Source organism: Saimiri boliviensis, chromosome 2 (assembly GCF_048565385.1).
Source record: "Saimiri boliviensis isolate mSaiBol1 chromosome 2, mSaiBol1.pri, whole genome shotgun sequence".
Taxonomy (NCBI): domain Eukaryota; kingdom Metazoa; phylum Chordata; class Mammalia; order Primates; family Cebidae; genus Saimiri; species Saimiri boliviensis.
The window spans coordinates 222,864,462-222,886,551 of record NC_133450.1 but is presented as its reverse complement, the minus strand read 5'-3'; the positions used below and the strand labels follow the sequence as shown (position 1 = coordinate 222,886,551).

General features: G+C 47.0%; 1 protein-coding gene across 25 annotated transcripts in view; it reads left to right on the top strand.

Annotated features, from left to right (window-relative positions):
• Nucleotides 1–3,468: 3,468 nt before the first annotated feature.
• FNBP1 (formin binding protein 1) overlaps nucleotides 3,469–22,090 on the top strand; it is a 168,817-nt gene continuing 150,195 nt past the window's right edge. For 17 of the 25 annotated variants that reach the window (XM_039475166.2, XM_074395465.1, XM_074395463.1 and 14 more), the window contains exon 1: nucleotides 3,491–3,728. In XM_039475166.2, coding sequence (XP_039331100.2) covers nucleotides 3,705–3,728 — 24 coding nt within the window. In that variant the 5' untranslated portion in view covers nucleotides 3,491–3,704. Of the gene's footprint in view, nucleotides 3,729–22,090 lie in introns of all 25 variants that reach the window. The other 8 variants (XM_039475148.2, XM_074395464.1, XM_039475163.2 and 5 more) reach the window with 2 other exon arrangements.

Sequence of the window (22,090 nt, the reverse complement as noted above, 5' to 3'; positions counted from 1 at the left end):
TCAAATGGATTTAGTTCTTCCTAAAAAATGCTGTGCCGTATTTTATCCTTTTTTCTGCTGGCTTATTAATTTTATCTGAAACCCTGTTCTCATTGCTTCAAGATCATTAGTGTCTTTCTCCTTTATTTTTTTAAGATTCTGACACTTTCAAGCATTTCCCAGTTACTGCCAAAGCTTAATGATGAAGTTAAAATATTTGCAGTGTGGTATATAACTTTTTTTTTTTTTTTTTTTTGAGACAGAGTCTCACTGTGTTGCCCAGCCTGGAGTACAGTGGTACAATCTCAGCTCACTGCAACCTCTGCCTCCTGGGTTCAAGTCATTCTCCTGCCTCAGCCTCGCAAAGTGCTGGGATTACAGGTGCCTGGCCCAGTGTGGTATAACTCACTTCCATAGAGCTCTGCAGCAGCTTTTTTTCTTTTCTTTTCTTTTCTTTGTTTTGAGACGGAGATTGGCTCTTGTTACCCAGGCTGGAGTGCAATGGCGCGATCTCAGCTCACCGCAACCTCCGCCTCTTGGGTTCAGGTAATTCTCCTACTTCAGCCTCCTGAGTAGCTGGGATTACAGGCATGCGCCACCATGCCCAGCTAATTTTTTGTATTTTTAGTAGAGACGGGTTTTCACCATGTTGACCAGGATGGTCTCTTATCTCTTGACCTCGTGATCCACCCACCTCGGCCTCCCAAAGTGCTGGGATTACAGGCTTGAGCCACCACGCCCGGCCACTGCAGCAGCTTTTTTTTTTTTTTTTTTTTTTTGAGACGGAGTTTCGCTCTTGTTACCCAGGCTGGAGTGCAATGGCGCGATCTCGGCTCACCGCAACCTCCGCCTCCTGGGTTCAGGCAATTCTCCTGCCTCAGCCTCCTGAGTAGCTGGGATTACAGGCATGTGCCACCATGCCCAGCTAATTTTTTGTGTTTTTAGTAGAGACGGGGTTTCACCATGTTGACCAGGATGGTCTCGATCTCTCGACCTCGTGATCCACCCGCCTCAGCCTCCCAAAGTGCTGGGATTACAGGCTTGAGCCACCGTGCCCGGCCACTGCAGCAGCTTTTAATGAGTTCATATAACTAACAATTTCCTGCTTACTCATCTTAAAAAGTTTCATCTTCATGTGGTCTCTTTTTTTCTTCTGCTGTCCCTTCCTCTTCCTCTTTCTCTTCTTTAAAGCAGCAGGTTGTTTTACTTTTTGATTAGAGTATTTTCACAAGTGGTCACTGTTTTTGAGAAGTCTCCAAGAACTCAGTCAAGATTAGATCACTGTATTTGCTTGAAAAGTCAAGCCTTGGCAGGAGGGTGATTACTGAGGCAGTCTTGTTAGATAAACCTGCATTGCATGTACCATTTCCAAATTTTAGTAGACTAAACTGTGCAGCATTGTTTGAATTTCCCCTTCCAACTCACTCTGGCTATTAATTGCCTTAGGAGATGGGTAGCTGGTTGTTCTGATTGTTATATACCTAGCAGTCTCTGGAGGAAAGAGAACTCAGACCTGGTAACTGAGAGCAAAATATTTATACAGACACAAAAATCGGGGTGGGCAGGAAGGGAGGGTTCTAACTGAAAAAAGGCAGACCAAAAACAGTTTTGACAACTTAAATTTATTGTAACTGCCCAACAAAGGAAGAAGACTTGGAGGTTTATCTGCAAGAGTGGTTTTTTTTTTTTCTCTAACTCTTAACTCATTATTATTTATTTATTTTTATTTTTTGAGACAGTCTTGTTTTGTCACTGAGCCTGGAGTGTAGTGGTGTGATCTCTACTCACTGCAACCTCCGCTTCCCCAGTTCAAGCAATTCTCCTGCCTCAGCCTCCTGAATAGCTGGGATTACAGGCACCCATCAAATGCCTGGCTAATTTTTGTGATTTTAGTAGAGATGGGGTTTTGCCATGTTGGTCAGACTGGTCTCAAACTCCTGACTTCAGGTAGTCCACTCACTTTGGCTTCCCAAAGTGCTGGGATTATAGGCATGAGCCACTGTGCCCGGCCTTAATTCATTATTGTTAATATTTTTGAGACAGGGTCTTGCTGTGTTGCTCAAGCTGGAGGGTAATGGCATGATCATAGATCACTGCAACTTCAGCCTCCTGGGCTCAAGCAATCTTCCTGTCCCAGCCTCCTGATTAGCTGGGACCACACGTGCATGCTACCGTGCCCGGCTAGTTTTTTGTTGTTGTTGTTGTTGTTTTAAATTTTTTGTAGAGACAGGGTCTTGCAGTGTTGCCCAGGCTGGTCTCAAATTCCTGGGATACAGCCATCCTCCGGCTTGGGCCTCCCGAACTCCTGGGATTACAGGTGGGAGCCACCAGACCTGGCTTAGCTCCACCTTTTAATGAAGAATGATAAGCAGTTTGAAAATGGTGGGGTGGGATTGGAGAAATGCATCATTGTAAAATATTTTTAAACTTGGGCCCCATGTTGAGAGTCGCATGGTTATTCAGAAAAGGATACAGTAGTAGCATTAACCAAGGGAGAAAGATAAGCTGTGGGGAAAGGCCTAGTGATTCAGAGGAGTTGGAACTCTAAACATTCTTTCTAGCTTGTCAGAAACATTTGTGCAGACCTCTGTAAAATACAGAGAAGGAGTTTGTCTACTGATAAAATGAGCGCTGAGTTTACCAACCCTAGGCCTCGGCTCACACCTCCCTGATCCTCGGGAACGCACGTGGAGATGGACGCATTATTGCCTCAGTTAGGCGGACTGCGCTCTGCGCCTCCAGCGGTGGAGATATTGTCCGCTTCCACCTGGCAGGCACATGCCGGAGGCTGGATTTGAACCAAGAGTTATCTGTGTACCCAGCGCCTTTGCTTTTACCCACTAGGCGGTAACGTGATTTCACATCTGAGAGTTTCTTGGCTGAACAAGTTGGAAATCACTGGTTTCAGAGATTGGAAATCGCCGGTTGCACGCCCCTGGATTCTTTCCCCAGATACTCGAGGCCGTTGGTACTGGCCTCGACGTCCCTATCTACGCAGCGCGCAGACACCACTTACCGGGCCCCACTCTCACCGCACCAGCCTACCCCGCTCTCAGGCCTCCCACGGGCGGTGGGAAAAGAGCCTCCGGGCTGACTCTGCACGACGCGCATGGCTGCCAGGGGAAAGTATTGTCCTTAAATCCCGAGCGGCGCTGCGCGTAGGGGAGCGATCTCAGACCGCGGCGGAGCATCCGTGAGCCCCCGGGCTGGCCGCGTTGCGAGGCGAGCGCTAGTCCTGCGAGCAGAGTGGTCACTAAGTCATTAGGAGATTGGCAGGGGGAGTCCTCGGGATCCGAGTCCCGCCGTGCCTCACGCCTCCCTCAGGTTCCTTCCTCACCCCGGGGCTACGCGGACCCGGCCGGGGGAGCCCGGGGGAGGGGGCCGGGACGGTGGGCGCGCGTGCGCGAGCTGTCAGGCTGGCCCCGCCCCCGAGCCCCGCCCCTGCGCCCCTCCTCTCTCGCCCCTCCCCCGCTCTCGGGTGTAGGGCGGGCGGGCGGGCGCTGCGGCGGCCGCGGCTGCTGCTTCCTCGGGCCATTTTGCTGTGGCGCGGCGGGGAGGAGGAGTCGCCGAGGAGACCCCGGGCGAGGAGCTGCGAGCCAGAGGAGGCCGCGCGGGCTCCGGGCTTTCCGCGGTCGCGGGGATCTCGGGGGGCAAAGGGATCGCCGGGGAAGGGGACCGGAGGGCCGCGCCCGCCGCGCGGAGCGCCCCTTCGCGCCCCCTGCACCATGAGCTGGGGCACCGAGCTCTGGGTAAGTGAGGGGCTGGGCCCGTGGGCAGACGCGGGGCGCACGCTGCATTTCCCTGCGGCCTGGGGAGGGGGCACGGATCGTGCTGCCCGGCGGACTCGAGGGCGCGCTGGTCTGGGTCTCCGCGGCCTGGAGAGGAGGCGGTGTCCCCGTGCCCCTCGTCTGCCTTGGCCCGAGCAGGAGGTGCGGGCCGGTTCGTCCTTCGGAGGCAAGGGAAGTTGGTGCGGGTCCCCGGCGGCCTCAGGAGCGGCGCGGGCGGGCCTCCTTGTCCCCGGCGCCCCGGGGCGGGCGGTGTGTGTCGGGCCGAGCCCTAATCCCCCGGGGCGAGTCGCGGATGCCCGGGGAGGGCCGGGACTGGGCGTGGGGGCGTGGAGGCCCCGTCGGCGCGGCGCTGCGTTGGGTCTCTGGGCGCCCCGGCCGCGAGTTCTGTCCTGGCTCCGCAGAGGCGCTGGCGGACCGCGCGCTCCCCCGGGGGCGGGACGGCCTGGGCGGGCTCCGGGGGTCGGGTTTTGGGGTGCCGGGGGGTGGAGTGTGGTCTTGGCTCTGGAGGCGAGGACTTCTGGCCCGTGGCGACTCCGCGTGCACTTGTTCTCTCGGGGTAGCTCGGATCCTGAGTGGGATGGGGGCACTGCGACATCTGATCCGGAGGGGAAAGTAGTGGGAGTTGGGGAGAGATCTTATGTGATCTCCCTCAGGGAGAGGCGTTCTCGAGGTCAGTGATCTTTAACGGTTGCTCGGAGGAAAGAGTTTCCAATGGGGAAGGTTGGCGGCGAGGGGCACCTCGAGGAGATGCTTGGTTGTGGGGGTGCGCACGGTAAACTGGCAGCCCGTGGGGCTGAAGGCGTGCAGGGGTGCCAGGGCGGCGGCGAGGGGGCCGGCTGTGGATGGAGCTCTTTCTCTGCCCTCCGAGGATTCCTGGAGAAATCACTGGGCAGGGGACGGGCAGCGAGGCGGCCCAGGAAGGAGCGGACGAAATCTGTTACTGCACCGAAATGCCCTCAAGATGAGCCATTTCCCAGACGAACTCTGAAGTGCCTCACTACCTTTTGGAATTCTATTTGCAAAGGGTGTGGAGGAGAAAGTGTAGGGTGGTGTTGCTGTCGAGATGAGGCCAAGAAATCTCATGTCAAAATAAAACAAGGTTAGAACAATTACAGAAGCAGAGCGCATCCTCCCTTGTGTGTGTGTGTGTGTGTGTGTGTGTGTGTGTGTGCGCGCGCGCGCGCGCGCGCTCTCGTTTGCTTTAAGTGTTTTTACATAACCATTTGTTAGGTTCAGAAGCAGCTACGGTTATTATTACCAAAATCCTGAGGGCAATAGCTCCTTTAAATTAAAATCATTCCTTTTATAAACATCTTCTGCCTAAAAGGGATTCATGACAGAATTTCCGCTGATGTTTACAAATATCATTTTGAAAATAACATAGTTTAAAATATTTGCACACACCAATATAGGCAAAAATCTACCACTTTGAGTGCTGTATTGAAGTTTCTCTCCTCTTCTAATCCTTCCACTCCCTTTAGTTGTCTTTAGCTTGTCTGGGGTGGGGAAGCAAATCAGAAGTAATCTTTATCAAGACAGTAGAAATTGTTGCACAATTTTTTTTCACTTGTTCAAACAGGAGAATGAAATTAAGGAGGGAAAGGGTACAAATTATTTCTGAGTGAAATAGGGACGGAACACAATATTCCGTGATGTTAGTGAATGGGACAGAAGATAATCTCAAAGAGAGGGAGTGGCTATGAGCAAAACTGCTAAAACAGCAGCAATTTTCTGCATTATTCTGTACATTTCTTTTTGAGGGTGGAAGAGTGGGAAGGAAGGCAGGGTTAGGAGTGGTTGAAAATAAATGAGAGAGGCGGGATGCAGTGGCTCAGACCTGGAATCCCAGCACCTTGGTAGGTCAAGTTGGGAGGATCACTTGAGCCTAGGAGTTCAGGAACAGCTTGGGCAGTATCTCGAGAAGCCAGCTCTTTAAGAAAAGCAAAAAGAAAATAAATGGGAACTGGGATATATACAAATATAAATGATATGAAAATCTTAGATTTACTTCACAGTAATTTGGGTTGTTAGTAGATGGGAGATCGTGAAACAGAGTTAGCCGTTGCTGAAGCCAGGTGCTTGGTACAGAAGGGTTCATTACACTATTCTTTGTACTATATATATTTGAAATTTTCTACAATAAAAATTGGAAATTATTTTTAAAGAAGAAGTGTGAACTATTTGTAATTTTTTCACTTGATAATTTTATGAGGAAGAATGAATCAGTTAACAGTTCTGTATATGCAAGTGTATGGCAATGAGGAGTTTTAAAAGACTTTTTTTTTGAGATGGAGTCTCACTCTGTCGCTCAGGCTGGTATGCGGTGGCATGACCTTGGCTCACTGCAGCTTCTGCATCCTGGGTTCGAGCGATTCTCCTGCCTCAGCTTCCCAAGTAGCTGGGACTACAGGTGCCCACCACCATGTCTGGCTAATTTTTTTGTGTATTTAGTAGAGATGGGGTTTTGCCGTATTGGTCAGGCTGGTCTCAAATTCCTGACCTCAGATGATCCACTTGCCTCAGCCTCCCAAAGTGCTGGGATTACAGGCGTGAGCCACCATGCCTGTCCTTGAAAAAAGACATGAGTACCAGCATTTGCCTTTGAGTAGTTTATAGTTTAATATAGGGAAAGGAATGAACACATGATTGCACTACTAACAGAAATGCAAAATTGAAGTTTTCAGGTGAAATGCAAAGATGTATAAGACCTAGTAGCTTTTGAGATTAAAAATACTAGAATAATGAAGGATTGTAAAAAGCAAGTCCCAGTTTCTCCCGTGGCCAGAGACTTGATGATGTGTGGTGCATGGGTAGCCCAGCGGAGGGCAGTGATTAAGGGTTTTCCTCGAATGGTGGCTTTGGAATCATGCACATGTATAATGAGATAATGATGGGGCGGGCGCTAAAGCCGAACTTGGCAGAATTATTCTTCTAGATGGAGAAAGACAGAGCTATGGTTTGGGTGGCCATGAGTTATTTGTAACAGGTGGTTGCAGCTTTCAGGGACTTTCACAAATGCTATTAGATTTTACATACATTTTAGGACTTTAGGTTAACGTCAACATAGGCTTTTACCAGCTAAAGGTTTCTAGTGTGCATTTTACATTAAAGGCCTACTCCTAAGCCACATCCTGCTTTGTAGAGGGAGTACAACCTTTCTCTTCCTCTTTCTTTTTCACTTTTTTTTAAACCCCTCTATAGAAATAAACTTTCTTCTTCTTCTTTTTTTTTTTTAAATTTTTTTGAGATGGACTTTTGCTCTTGTTGCCCAGGCTGGCGTGATCTCACTGCAACCTCCACCTCCTGGGTTCTAGCGATTCTCCTGCCTCAGCCTCCCAAGTAGCTGAGACTACAGCTGTGCGCCACCATGCCTGGCTAATTTTTGTTATTTTTAGTAGAGATGGGTTTTCATCATGTTGACCAGGCTGGTCTCAAATCCTGACCTCAGGTGATCCGCCCACCTTGGCATCCCAAAGTGCTGGGATTACAGGCAGTGAGGCACCTCGCCCAGGCTTAAATGGCCATTTTGAAGTGATTAAGTTATAATAAAATAGTTTACAGCTCTTTACAACATTGCCTTTTAATCAGTTTTCAATTTTTTTTTTTTTTTTTTTTTTGAGACGGAGTTTCGCCCTTGTTACCCAGGCTGGAGTGCAATGGCGCGATCTCGGCTCACCGCAACCTCCGCCTCCTGGGCTCAGGCAATTCTCCTGCCTCAGCCTCCTGAGTAGCTGGGATTACAGGCACGTGCCACCATGCCCAGCTAATTTTTTGCGCTTTTAGTAGAGACGGGGTTTCACCATGTTGACCAGGATGGTCTCAATCTCTCGACCTCGTGATCCACCCGCCTCGGCCTCCCAAAGTGCTGGGATTACAGGCTTGAGCCACCGCGCCCAGCCAGTTTTCAAAATTTTTATTGAACAACTACTGTGTGCAGGACACCAGCCTGAATCTATTGTAAGTCACATTGTATACATTGAAAGATAGCTATGTGGAAGCTTATGAAGTAGGTTTTACCTCTAGCCTATAACATCAGAGTCAAAAGAAAAAATTAATGTTTTTAGGTAAGATTAACCAAAATACATTTACTCAAGACTTGTTAAAAAGGAAGTGTTAGTAAGGTAAATATGTTCGCTGACTTGTTGAAGTTGTGGCTGGTTGTGGGAGAAGTGGCAAAGCAAGAGTTGCTTACATTTGGATTTTTTTTTCCTTGCCTGCTTATTGAGGGAAGTGACAGGTTACCGAAGTGTTAGTTCAGCTTTTTATTAGCTTGCTCATTAGTGTGAAGTATGAATAAATCCACTGGAAAGTGAAGCCTGCCTCATAATTATTCTACTCTTTGCAGCTAACAAATTATTCAGTGACAGAACCTGGTTTTGCTGTCTCCTAGTATCCTCCCTGTCATCTTTATTTATTTGCTCTGGTGCTAATGAGAAATGAAGTAGATACAAGGAAGAGAACAGAGAAACGCGAGTGATGCGTATTGGTTAGTATAGTAAGAAGCCACCTGTGTTGCTTGTATGTAATTTTTTTTACCTGTGATTTTTAGAACCATGCCAGGCATATAATGTACATTCGGCTGTTGGATATGTTGGCATTGATCATGGTGTGCACTTTCAAGAGGCAGCCACGTGAGGACTGTCTACCAGGACTGTACTGGAAACAATGCCTGACTCAGTGTAGGAGTTCAGTAAATATTTATTGGATGAATGAATAAATCCCTTTTTTTCCTTTTGTTTTAACATTTGCTTTTTAAAAATAATGGGAAGATAATCATAACACCTTTCTGAACTTTGGCACGTGTGAAAAATATATAATTCTAGGTATGTTTTTGGAAAATAGACTTTATCTTTTTTAATTTTTTTTTTTTTTTTTTTTTTGAGACGGAGTTTCGCTCTCGTTGCTCAGGCTGGAGTGCAATGGCGCGATCTCGGCTCACCGCAACCTCCGCCTCCTGGGTTCAGGCAATTCTCCTGCCTCAGCCTCCTGAGTAGCTGGGATTACAGGCACACGCCACCATGCCCAGCTAATTTTTGTATTTTTAGTAGAGACGGGGTTTCACCATGTTGACCAGGATGGTCTCGATCTCTTGACCTCGTGATCCACCCGCCTCGGCCTCCCAAAGTGCTGGGATTACAGGCTTGAGCCACCGCGCCCGGCTTAATTTTTTTTTTTTAAGATGGGGTTTCACCATATTGGTCAGGCTGGTCTCGAATTCCTGACCTCAGGTGATCTGCCCACCTCAGCCTCCCAAAGTGGTGGGATTACAGGCCTGAGCCACCGTGCCCAGCTTAATTTTTTATTTTTAGAGACGAAGTTTTGTTCTTGTTGCCCAGGCTGGAGTGCAATGGTGTGATCTCGGCTCACTGCAACCTCTGTTCCCCCGAGTTTCAATTGATTCTCCTGCCTCAACCTCACGAGAGCTGGGATTACAGGCATGAGCCACCATGCCTGGCTAATTTTTTTGTATTTTTAGCCTTGGCCTCCCAAAGTGCTGAGGTTACAGGCGTGAGCCACTGCGCCCAACCAGACTTTATTTTTTTAGATTGATTGACTGATTGATTGAGACAGTTTCGCTGTTGTTGCCCAGGCTGGAATGCAACGGCGAGATCTCGGCTCACTGCAACCTCCGCCTCCTGGGTTGAAGCGATTCTCCTGCCTCAGCCTCCCAAGTAGCATGCACCACCACACCCAGCTAATTTTGTATTTTTAGTAGAGATGGGGTTTCTCCATGTTGGTCAGGCTGGTCTAGAGCTCCTGCCCTCAGCTGATTGCCCACCTCACCCTTCCAAAGTGCTGGGATTATAGGCGTGAGCCACCGTGCCCGGCTGACTTTATTTTTTTAGAGCAGTTTCGGTTTATAGCCAAATTGAGTAGAAGATACAGAGATCTTCCATATCCTTTCTCCCCCCAAATACACACAGTCTAGATTCTGGGTACCTTTTTTGACTTTAAAGTAGGGTTTGAAAAATTATCCCTTCTCTGTTGTTCATTCTACTTAGGCCTGGTATGTGTACATATGTTTATATAAGAACACTTCACAGTGTGTTGAAATTTTAAACTAGTTTTTTAAATTTTTTTTTTTTGACACGGAGTTTCGCTCTTGTTACCCAGGCTGGAGTGCAATGGCGTGATCTCGGCTCACCGCAACCTCCACCTCCTGGGCTCAGGCAATTCTCCTGCCTCAGCCTCCTGAGTAGCTGGGATTACAGGCACGTGCCACCATGCCCAGCTAATTTTTTGCACTTTTAGTAGAGACGGGGTTTCACCATGTTGACCAGGATGGTCTCGATCTCTTGACCTCGTGATCCACCCGCCTCGGCCTCCCAAAGTGCTGGGATTACAGGCTTGAGCCACCGCGCCCGGCTAGTTTTTTAAAATTTTAATGTAACTAATCATTAACAGTTCCAGACATTGGAAAATTATTACCTCTTCTTACTCCCCTTGAATGCTAAATTGTAGTACACTATTAACAGTAGTTCCCAGTGCTCTTTTTTCTTTTTTGAGATGGAGTTTTGCTCTGTCATCCAGGCTGAAGCACAGTGATGCAATCTCAGGTCACTGCAACCTCTGCCTCCTAGGTTCAAGTGATTCTCATGCCTCAGCCTCCCGAGTAACTGCAGGCCTCCACCACCATGCCCAGCCAATGTTTGTATTTTTCATAGTAGAGATGGGTTTCACCGTGTTGGCCAGGGTGGTCACAAACTCCCGACCTGAAGTGATCTGCCTGCCTCGGCCTCCCAAAGTGCTGGGATTACAGGCATGAGCCACCATGCCCAACCTCCACTCCTCTTTTTTCTTAACCCTTCAGAGATTTCTGTTTGGGATAAACATGGCGAGACCAACAGGGGAGATTACTCCCTGAACCGTGGTGGCCAGGGCAGAACTACCTCAGAAGGGAAACAAAATCAGCTTAGTTTTGTCATCCTTACTTCTCCAAGAGAACAAACTTGGCACATGTCTTTTCTGTTCAGTAGATATTAAAAGAAAATAAACTGTGGGAGGCCTGGAGATGTTACAGTTGATATTTAGACATCAATTTGCTGCCTTCGCTTTGTACATAAGGCAAAATCCTGAAAATTTGTGTAACTTGGCATTTCGGTAGGCAAAACTGTACTTTTAGCACATAAGAGAGTTTTGTAAGTGTCTATACTTACTGTGCGAACACATTACAACTCATGCTTTACATTGGTGAGACGTGGAAAGTGCTTCTTTGAAGGACTATTCTAACCAGCTAAAGCTAATATTGTGTTTCCTGCAAGTATTACTCACACTTGTTTCATCAACACCACCCACGTTTAAGTATAAGGCTTTACTTTGACGCTTAAAAATTGAAAGCTACCAGGAATACATGAATGCCCTGGGAAATTAATCTAATTAGATTTTAGAATGTGGGTGTGAAGTCTTCTGGAATTAGTGTTTATAAAGGAATATTTGTTTCCTGTTTTACTTGTATACTCATACTAGCTTGAGCCTAGTAATGTGTTTAGTCAAAAAACTTTTTTTTTAAATCGTAAGAGACCAAATATGTGTATTATATTAGAGAGTACTTTGGAGGGTATGTAAGGTTTTTTTGTTGCTGTTTGTTTTGAGACAGAGTTTTGCTTTTGTCTGTCTCAAATCACCCAGGCTGGAGAACAGTGGAGCAATCTTGGCTCACTGAAACCTCCGCCTCCCAGGTTCAAGCGATTCTTCTGCCTCAGCCTCCTGAGTAGCTGGGATTATAGGCACCCACCACCACGCCCAGCAAATTTTGTACTTGTAGTAGAGACAGGGTTTCACTATGTTGTCCAGGCTGATCTCAAACTCCTGACTTCAGGTGATCCACCTGCCTTGGCCTCCCAAACTACTGGGATTACAGGCGTGCACCACCGCCTCAGGCCTTAAGTTTTTAATATCAGTTTATCATGATCTTTCACTTCAGATCAACCTTTAACTCAAACCGCATCCTGTTTGTAAAATTTTCTGTTAAACTTACATAAAGCTTAACAACCTCAACTGTTTATAGATTCAAGCCACCACCCCCACCAACCAAAAAAGGTAGATGGAACTTCCATTTTCTTGTTGCAAAAGCCGTAATATCTTTCACCTGTAAACCATAACATATAAACGATATGATTTTTAAAATTAGAGCATATAGTTCTTGTGATTGGAATTAGGTTTTTAGTAAGAATTAATTCCTACATCAACACCTATGGTTTCCGTGTATGCAGTACAGCAGCCACAGTTTCCATTTGTACTTGTCTACTTCGTGGGTTCCAAAACTGGAAATAGCTTATAACTGCATGAACTCTATAATTACTGTAATATTTTCACATGTGCCATCCCCTATTGTCTTAAACACTTTTTTTTTTTTTTTTGAGATGGAGTTTCGCTCTTGTTACCCAGGCTGGAGTGCAATGGCGCGATCTCGGCTCACCGCAACCTCCACCTCCTGGGTTCAGGCAATTCTTCTGCCTCAACCTCCTGAGTACCTGGGATTACAGGCACGCGCCACCATGCCCAGCTAATTTTTTGTATTTTTAGTAGAGATGGGGTTTCACCATGTTGACCGGGATGGCCTTGATCTCTTGACCTCGTGATCCACCCACCTCGGCCTCCCAAAGTGCTGGGATTACAGGCATGAGCCACCGCACCCGGCCTGTCTTAAACTCTTGAATGATTGTCATCATCACTGCCATTTATTTTTATTTATTTATTTATTTTTTGAGACAGAGTTTTGCTCTTGTTGCCCAGGCTGGGGTGCAGTGGCATGATCTCAGCTCCCTGCAACCTCCGCCTCCTAGGTTCAAGCGAGGCTTCTGCCTCAGCCTCCCGAGTAGCTGGGGTTACAGGCATGCACCACCATGCCTGGCTAATTTTGTATTTTTAATAGAGACAGGGTTTCTCCATGTTGATCGGGCTGGTTTCGAACTCCCAACTGTAGGGTCCAGCCCTACAGGGTCCTTTGAGCCCCTTTCTGCTGGTGTGGAGATGAGAAACTGTAGAAATAAAAGATACAAGATGCAGAGATAGACAAAAGAGAGTTTGGGGCTGGGCGTGGTGGCTCAAGCCTGTAATCCCAGCACTTTGGGAGGCCGAGGCGGGTAGATCACGAGGTCAAGAGATCGAGACCATCCTGGTCAACATGGTGAAACCCCGTCTCTACTAAAAATACAAAAAAAAATTAGATGGGCATGGTGGCATGTGCCTGTAGTCCCAGCTACTCAGGAGGCTGAGGCAGGGGAATTGCCTGAACCCAGGAGGCGGAGGTTGCGGTGAGCCGAGATCGAACCATTGCACTCCAGCCTGGGTAACAAGAGCGAAACTCCGTCTCAAAAAAAAAAAAAAAAGAGAGAGCGTTTGGGCCCAGGGGAATGCCAACCAAAGCACAGAATCTGGCAGTGCCCTTGAGTGTCCACACACTCTGACTTTTATTGAGTACAAAGCTGGGGGCAGAGCAGGCAGGGCATGGCATCGGTGGTCAGTGATAGGGTCAAGTACATCAGGTGTCATATAGGTAGGGGCCCAAGACTTTCTAGTAGCCGAGATGAGGTAAGGAGCATAATGCATCAGCACTTTTCCATACTTGTCAAGAAAGAACAAAGACATTAATATTTATATATTTTTACTGATTATGTTTTCTAAGAAAAAACGAATCAGGGGCAGAAGCGGAGCTGAGAGTGGACATGGAACATGACCACTGAAACACAGCATCACATAGAGACAATTAAGCCCCTGGATGTTTGTGGGATTCCCTGACAGCTGTCAGGCCTACTGCAAGAGCTTAGAGGAGCAGAGTTTTCTCCTAACTCCTCCGGGGAAGGAGACGTCTCTGACATCCCCTTCAAGTTCAGCTTGCTAAACAGTAGGTGCTTTCCCAGTGCTGGTGCTGCCACACAGCTGAGGTGCCCTCCGTCAGCCCTTACATGGGCTGGCGTGACAGGGGGCTTAAAGTTTCTTGCCTTAGGGTTATGCCTTTCACAATGTCACTCCAGGTTCACACTCTGAGACCTGAGAGGCATTAGTAAAAGAACTAAGATCACCTATGAATAATTAAAATCACATATGAATAACCAAGACCACCTATGAATAACTACTATGATTATATCTCTAGTTATTTTCTTCTTCATTATTTATATGGGAATAGGCTGATGCTTCTGACTCCTGCCTTGGCATTTATGGGGTCTACCCCCGATACCAACGTCAGGTGATCGGCCGGCCTCGGCCTCCCGAAGTGCTGGGATTACAGATGTGAGCCACCGTGCTCAGCCATCACTGCCGTTTATTGAGTGCCTGCCATGTCCCAGGTGCTGGACAAAGTATTTACATCTATCATCCTGTTTATTTGTTACAAGAATCCAGCAAGGTAAGTACCATTTGTGCCAATATCCTAGAAGAAGGTACTTAGATGGAGTCAGGAGTGCAGGCTTATTGGGAAGTAACACCCATGAAGGGAAAAGAGTGGGAGCCATCAGATCATGATGCAGTCCTGACAGTCTCCACTAGACCGATGGGGAGCTCCAGAGCAGACGCAAGAATCCTCTGGCAGAAATGGCTAGCTTTATCATTGCCTTGCTTTATCATTGGCCAGAGGTCGTCCCAAGAAGAGTGGGTCAGTCATTGGTTTAGACTACTGCAAGAAGAGATGACCTTGACTCAAAAGATGAGGTGGAGCGTTAAGGAGCTGTATGCTAGCCACAGCCCTTGCAGCTGGGCAGCGAGTTATTTTTCAGCACTTCTTCATGTTGCCCAGGCTGGAGTGCAGTGGCATGATCTCCACTCACTGCAACCTCTGCCTCTCGGGTTCAAGTGATTCTCCTGCCTCAGCCTCCTGAGTAGCTGGGGCTACAGGCGCACATCACCAAACTGCTAATTTTTGTATTTTGTTTAGAGACGGGGTCTCCTTATGTTGCCTAGGCTGGTCTTAAACTCCTGGGCTCAAGTGATCCTCCCACCTTGGCCTCCCAAAGAGCTGGGATTACAGACCTGAGCCACCAATGCACTTAGCCAAAAACTGGATCTTCTGTGTTAGTGCACAGTTCCCTTAATCCCCATCAGTCACTCTTATTTCCCCGTCACTGCTGTAGATTTTGCTTTCTAAAACATTTGATGTTATTCATATTGAGAATCACTGAGAATCAGTGACTCATACCACTAAATACTGCAGAGCCAGCAGAAGCAGTCATGAATGAAGCTTGTATTCAAGCAGATGTTTCATGGATGTCTAGTGATCTCCTAATTCTTTCAAAGCCAGTGACTGTTTCTCTTTTCTAGTTTAAAGAAATTCATTCGTGTGGCTATTAATTAGTAGGCATAGTATCAAGTTTCTGAATTTGCCAAACAGAAGTATGTCTTGGTGAAAAGTAATTTTTTTTTTTTTTTTTTTTGAGACGGAGTTTCGCTCTTGTTACCCAGGCTAGAGTGCAGTGGCGCGATCTCGGCTCACCGCAACCTCCGCCTCCTGGGTTCAGGCAATTCTCCTGTCTCAGCCTCCAGAGTAGCTGGGATTACAGGCAGGCACAACCATGCCCAGCTAATTTTTTGTATTTTTAGTAGAGACGGGGTTTCACCGTGTTGACCAGGATGGTCTCGATCTCTTGACCTCGCGATCCACCCGCCTCGGCCTCCCAAAGTGCTGGGATTACAGGCTTGAGCCACCGCGCCCAGCGGTGAAAAGTATTTTTAATGAAATCGAGAAAGAACAAGGAGGAATACAGAGTCTCACTACGTCACCCAGACTGGAATGCAGTGTGGCACAAACACGACTCACTGCAGCCTCAACCTCCCAGGCCCAAGCGAGCCTCTCGCCTCAGCTTCCTGAGTAGCTGGGATCACAGGTGTACACTACCACACCTGACCAACTTTTTCAAAAAAGTTTTTTGTAGAGATGGAGGCGGGGGTTTCCTATGTTGCCCAGGCTGCTCTTGAACTCTTGCCCTGAAATGATCCACCCGCCTCAGCCTCCCAAAGTGCTGGGATTACAGGTGTGAGCCACCACGCCTGCCCCACATTTAGGTTTTCAAAGTTTTGGGTCTTCAGAAACAAGAAACTAAATACTTTCTCCCTTATCTATAGCAAAAGAAAACTTGGGACCTATAAAGGAATCTGTTCCCCTCGTACTTCTATTTGCACAGCCAAAATGATAATGGGTTCCTGAAATCCATTTAAAGACCAGACGGGCTCTGGGGATAAACAGTGTGGATGCTCCTAGTTGAGTGAGGCAGTGCTGGAGGGCTCAGTCTGGGTTGCATTGCTTGCCTTATCTGACATTTATTAGTATCGGGTAACTCCTTGCCTCTCTGTCCCTCAATTTCCCAGTCTATAAAGCATGGTGTGATGCTTGCCTTTCTGTTGACAAGAAGGCATAAAGATGAGAGATTGTTTGTAAAGTACTTTGAGGTTGTCAGATGAAAGGTAGCAGGTAAATACAAATTATTATAAACACAGGGAGGGTTAATGGAAAAAATCCTGGTCCTTGGGAACAAATTGTAGAACTCTCTTGCTGTAAGCAGGAGAAAAATGAGCTATTTTCTGTTTCAGCCTTCTGATTTAAAATTTGGTATACATGTTAAAAATAAGATAAACCTAATATTTGGAAAATGCCTGGAAATCATTGCTTTGGACAGAAAATCTGGATTTCAGGAGGTTATACCAACAGCATGTTTATCTTTTTTTTTTTTTTAATCTTTTTCTTCTTGAAGAAAAATAAAATCCACTGCAAAGCGTAACCATACTAATTTTTAGCAATATACTTGGGCCTCCTAAAGATTTAATTTAAGTTTTTCCCTAGGGGGAAATAGTTTTCTTCGGCTATTATTACCACTTTTTAACAAGTGTTTTACTGAAGTCACATTATTTCCCCACCTAAAAAGCTGGATATTTGCTGCTTGAAACATCTAATGAAATATTCTGCCTATCAGCTTAGTTTGGGATTGATTTCTTCTTGGCAGAGATAATGAGGAGGTTTAAAGATATTTCCACTGGAACAGATATATATGGAAATTTCTGGAAATGTTTAGGTAGAGACATTTAGATTTTATGAGTGTACATGTATATATAAAATACATTTTTCACAATGACTCTGACTTTTTAAATTTCCTTTTTACTTATTGGCCAGGCACGGTGGCTCATACCTGTCATGAGCCATTTGGGAGGCCCAAGCAGGAGGATAGTTTGAGCTCAGGAGTTCAAGACCAGCTTGGTAACATACTGAGATCCCATCTCTACTAAAAATTAAAAAATTACCTGGGCAGGCCGGGCGCGGTGGCTCAAGCCTGTAATCCCAGCACTTTGGGAGGCTGAGGCGGGTGGATCATGAGGTCGAGAGATCGAGACCATCCTGGTCAACATGGTGAAACCCCGTCTCTACTAAAAAATATAAAAAAAAAAATTAGCTGGGCATGGTGGCTCGTGCCTGTAATTCCAGCTACTCAGGAGGCTGAAGCAGGAGAATTGCCTGAACCCAGGAGGCGGAGGTTGCGGTGAGCCGAGATCGTGCCATTGCACTCCAGCCTGGGTAACAAGAGTGAAACTCCGTCTCAAAAAAAAAAAAAAAAAAAAAAAAAAAATTACCTGGGCATAGTGGTGCGTGCCTGTAGCCCCAGCTACTTGGGAAGCTGAGATGGGAAGATCACTTCAGGCCAGGAGGTCAAGGCTGCAGTGAGCTGTGTTTGTGCCACTGCACTCCAGCCTAGTGAAAGTAAGACCCTGTCTGAAAGAAAAAATGTTTATTTTGGCCGGGCGCGGTGGCTCAAGCCTGTAATCCCAGCACTTTGGGAGGCCGAGGCGGGTGGATCACGAGGTCAAGAGATCGAGACCACTGGTCAACATGGTGAAACCCTGTCTCTACTAAAAATACAAAAAAATTAGCTGGGCATGATGGCACGTACCTGTAATCCCAGCTACTCAGGAGGCTGAGGCAGGAGAATTGCCTGAACCCAGGAGGCGGAGGTTGCGGTGAGCCGAGATCGCGCCATTGCACTCCAGCCTGGGCAACAAGAGCGAAACTCCATCTCAAAAAAAAAAAAAAAAGAAAAAAAGAAAAAAAGAAAAAATGTTTATTTTAATTTATCCTTAAAAATAGACTATTTACAGCCTGGTATGGTGGCTCACACCTGTAATCCCAGCTCTTTGGGAGGCTGAGGCAGGTGGATCACCTGAGGTTGGGAGTTCAAGACCAGCCTGAGAAACATGGAGAAACTCTGTCTCTACTAAAAATACAGAATTAGCCAGATGTGGTGGTGTATGCCTGTAATCCCAGCAGTCGGGAGGCTGAGGCAGGAGAATCACTTGAACCCGGGAGGTGGAGGTTGTGATGAGTTGAGATCGTGCCATTGCACTCCAGCCTGGGCAACAATAGTGAAACTCCATCTCAAAAAAAAAAGAAAAGACTATTTACACTGTCCAGTTTCAAAAGTAAGGTGTAAATTTGAAGTCTCCCTGTCATCCTAGGGGAGGTTTAGTTCTTGTTATGACCATTTTCGGCAAGAGGATTGGTGGTGTTAGTGCTAAGTATTTATGACTTCGTGCAAGAGGAAACCAATCAAAATTATAAGAATTACATTAGGCTAGGCGTGGTGGCTCATGCCTGTAATCCCAGCACTTTGGGAGGCCCAGAGCAGGGGGATCATGAGGTCAGGAGTTTGAGACCAGCCTGACCAACATGGTGAAACCCCATCTCTACTAAAAATACAAAAAAATTAGCCAGGCGTGGTTGCACATGCCTGTAATCTCAGCTACTCGGAGCTACTCAGGAGGCTGAGGCAGGAGAATTGCTTGAACCCGGGAGGCAGAGGTTGCAGTGAGCTGAGATCTCGTCGTTGCACTCCAGCCTGGGCAACAGAGTGAGACTCCATCTAAAAAAAAAGAAAAATTACATTATACCAGAAAAGAGATACAGACATAATGAGTATGCTTGAGACTTAACATCTTTTATGCACAGTATGTATTTTTTGAATATCTACTAAGTGCCCAGACATGGTTCTTGCTGTCAAGTACTTTATATCCTGGTGGGAGTACAGAAATGTAGACAAGCAATTATTGTGTAGCCTGGACGTGGTGGCTCATATCTATAATCCCAGCACTTTGGGAGGCCAAGGATCCCCTGAGATCAGGAATTTGAGACCAGCCTGGCCAACATGGTGAAACCCTATCTCTGCTAAAAATGCAAAAATTAGCTGGGCGTGGTGGCGCACACCTGTAATTCCAGCTACTTGGGAGGCTGAGGCAGGAGAATTGCTTGAATTTAGGAGGTGGGTGTTGCAGTGAGCTGAGATTTTGCCCCTGCACTCCAGCCTGGGCAAAAGGTGAGACTTCCTCTCAAAAAAGGAAAAAAAGAAATTATTGTATAATAAGGACTAAGGTAGGGTAAGTCAGATGGGGAAGTGGCATCCAAGTGGAGTCCTGAAGGACTAGTAAGTTATACGGGTGAAGTGGGGTGGTCAGAAAGGCGGAGGGGATCCGGACAGAGCCTTCCAGGAAAACAGGGCGGAAATGGTATTTCCAGAGGGTCACAGAGGGCACGGAGCTCTCAAATGAGCAGAGCAGGTGATGGAGTTGTAAGAGGAGCCTGAAAAGGCAGACAGCTCAAAGCCATGTGGGACTATGGCCGCGCCTTGAGAGCATGGGAAATACCCTGGAACTGCTGAAGGCAGGTAGCTGTGGTGCCGGTTTTCGGCATGGAGAAGGATGGAGAGGAGGTAGCTGCAGGCCGTGCCGGGCCTACTGGCCGACTGGATTACTGGAGTGGGTTTGAGTAGAGAGCCTTTCTATGGATTGCATTTCTCAACCTGTTCAAATTAGGTTAAAATGAATTGCTGGGGAGCCTTGGACGTTCAAGGGAAGACCTAGCAGTGAACAAAGAAGGCCACCCTCTGCCTCCTTGCACTTCAGGATGTTCAATGGGGAGGTGGGTTCCCTGCTCTGGCTTGTGGGATAAATCAAGTATCAGCCACAAGTCCTTTTTTTTCCACCAGCCTGGTACAAAAGCTAAACCTACCGTCACTTTATTCTTGTCCTCTCTGTCTCTGCTCAGATGATACAACCTTGTGAGGGTTAATGGGGTTTGTTCCCCCAGCTCTTTTCAAGCTAAAAGGTTTCTTATTTTCATTTGCCTGAGGTGACTCACACCAACCAAATTCCCAAACCTGTCGAATAAACCAGAATGAATTTTAAACGTATAGTGAGAAGTATATTCATAAGCAGACTGGATATTCATGTTTGCTGATCCGTACGTTCTCTCCCTGTAGGCTGATCTGTGTGAAAAGCTAAATTCTGTATAGCATTTCTTGGAGAGCATAAAATGAAATAGAATTGGATGAATGTAGTGGCTGATGACTCCAAGCAGCAGGAGCTGTAGGCATCTGCCTCTTCTAGAGGACAGGTCTACGTTACAGATGGAACAGAGTCTATTTTATAGATGCTGTGTAGATGGTTCCTTTCCTGTGAACCCATTCTTTCCTATTTTTTTTGAGACAGAGTGTCGCTCTTGTTACCCAGGCTGGAGTGCAATGGCGCGATCTCGGCTCACCGCAACCTCCGCCTCCTGGGTTCAAGCAATTCTCCTGCCTCAGCCTCCTGAGTAGCTGGGATTACAGGCACGCGCCACCATGCCCAGCTAATTTTTTGTATTTTTAGTAGAGACGGGGTTTCACCACGTTGACCAGGATGGTCTCGATCTCTCGACCTCGTGATCCACCCGCCTCAGCCTCCCAAAGTGCTGGGATTACAGGCTTGAGCCACCGCGCCCGGCCCTTTCCTTTTTTTTTTAAACAGAGTCTCGCTCTGTCATCCAGGCTGGAGTGCAGTGGTGCGACCCCGGCTCACTGCAACCTCTGCCTCCCAGGTTCAAGAGATTCTCCTACCTCGGCCTCCTGAGTAGCTGGGATTACAGGTGTGCGCCACCACGCCCAGCTAATTTTTTTGTATTTTTAGTAGAGATGGAGTTTTACCATGTTAGCCAAGATGGTCTCGACCTCCCGACCTCGTGGAGAGGTCTGAGGCCTGCCTCGCCCTCCCAAAGTGCTGGGATTACAAGCATGAGCCACTACGCCCAGCCCATTCTTTCTTTAGGCAGATTATAGCACAATTAGTTATGTTTAGGTTTTGTTTTTTTTTTTTTTTTGGAGACAGAATCTTGCGCCATCACCCAGTCTGGAGTGCAGTGGCACAATCTCCGCTCATTGCAACCTCTGCCTCTGAGGTTCAAGAGATTCTCCTGACTCAGCCTCCTGAGTACTGGGACTACAGGTGTGCCCCATTGTGCCCAGCTAATTTTTGTATTTTTCGTAGAGATGGGGTTTCACCATGTTAGCCAGGCCAGTCTTGAACCCCTTACCTCAAGTGATCCACCCACCTTGGCCTTCCAAAGTACTGGGTTTACAGGTGGGAGCCAGCGCGCCCGGCCCTGTTTAGATCATTTTAATTCCAATCTCTATTCAATCTTGCATGCCTGAGATTATATCCAGGTACCCACATTGAATGCTGGATATTGATTATCTCATCACTTTCTAGCAGTTCCCAAACTGGCAAGTCTGAGAAATCTGTACTTTCTTTATTTATAAGAATCTGTAATTTCTGTTTGTTTTTTGAAACAGGGTTTTACTCCACCCATGCAGGAGTATAGTGGCTCAATCAAGGTTCACTGCAAACTTGACCTCCTGGGCTCAAGCGATCCTCCCACCTCAGCTTCCCATGTAGCTGACACTACAGACTGCACCATCACACCTGGCTGATTTTTGTATTTTTTTTTAGAGATGGTGCCTCGCCATGTCACCCAAGCTGGTTTTGAACTCCTCAGCCCAAGTGATCCCCCACCTTGGCCTCCCAAAGTGCTGGAATTACAGGTGTGAGCCACTGCACCTGGCCATTTATAAGAATCTGGAATTTTTAAAGCTCTTCTGAGTCGTTTTGATGTGGCTTAGGTAACACTGTTTAACACTTTGATTTCTTCTCATGTATTTTCAGTTCTTGCTCATTTTTATTCTTTATAGCAATCTAAAATCTAACAATATTCTGCTTCCTTACCCAGTCAGCTACTGACAAACATCATAATCATTTTAAGATACTCTTTGTTCTTTATGGTTTTCTAGTAATGACTTACTCAGGTACCCAGATAAGTCATCATTCATTATTTCATTTGAGAAAGATTAGTGGGCTAGGCATGCTGGCTTATGCCTGTAATTTCAGCACTTTGGGAGGCCACGGTGGGTGGATCACTTGAGTCCAGGAGTTCGAGACCAGCCTGAGCAACATGGTGAAACTCCGTCTCTACAAAAAATTAGCTGGACTTGGTGGCTGAAGCGGGAGGATCGCTTGAGCCCAGGAAGTTGAGGCTACAGTGA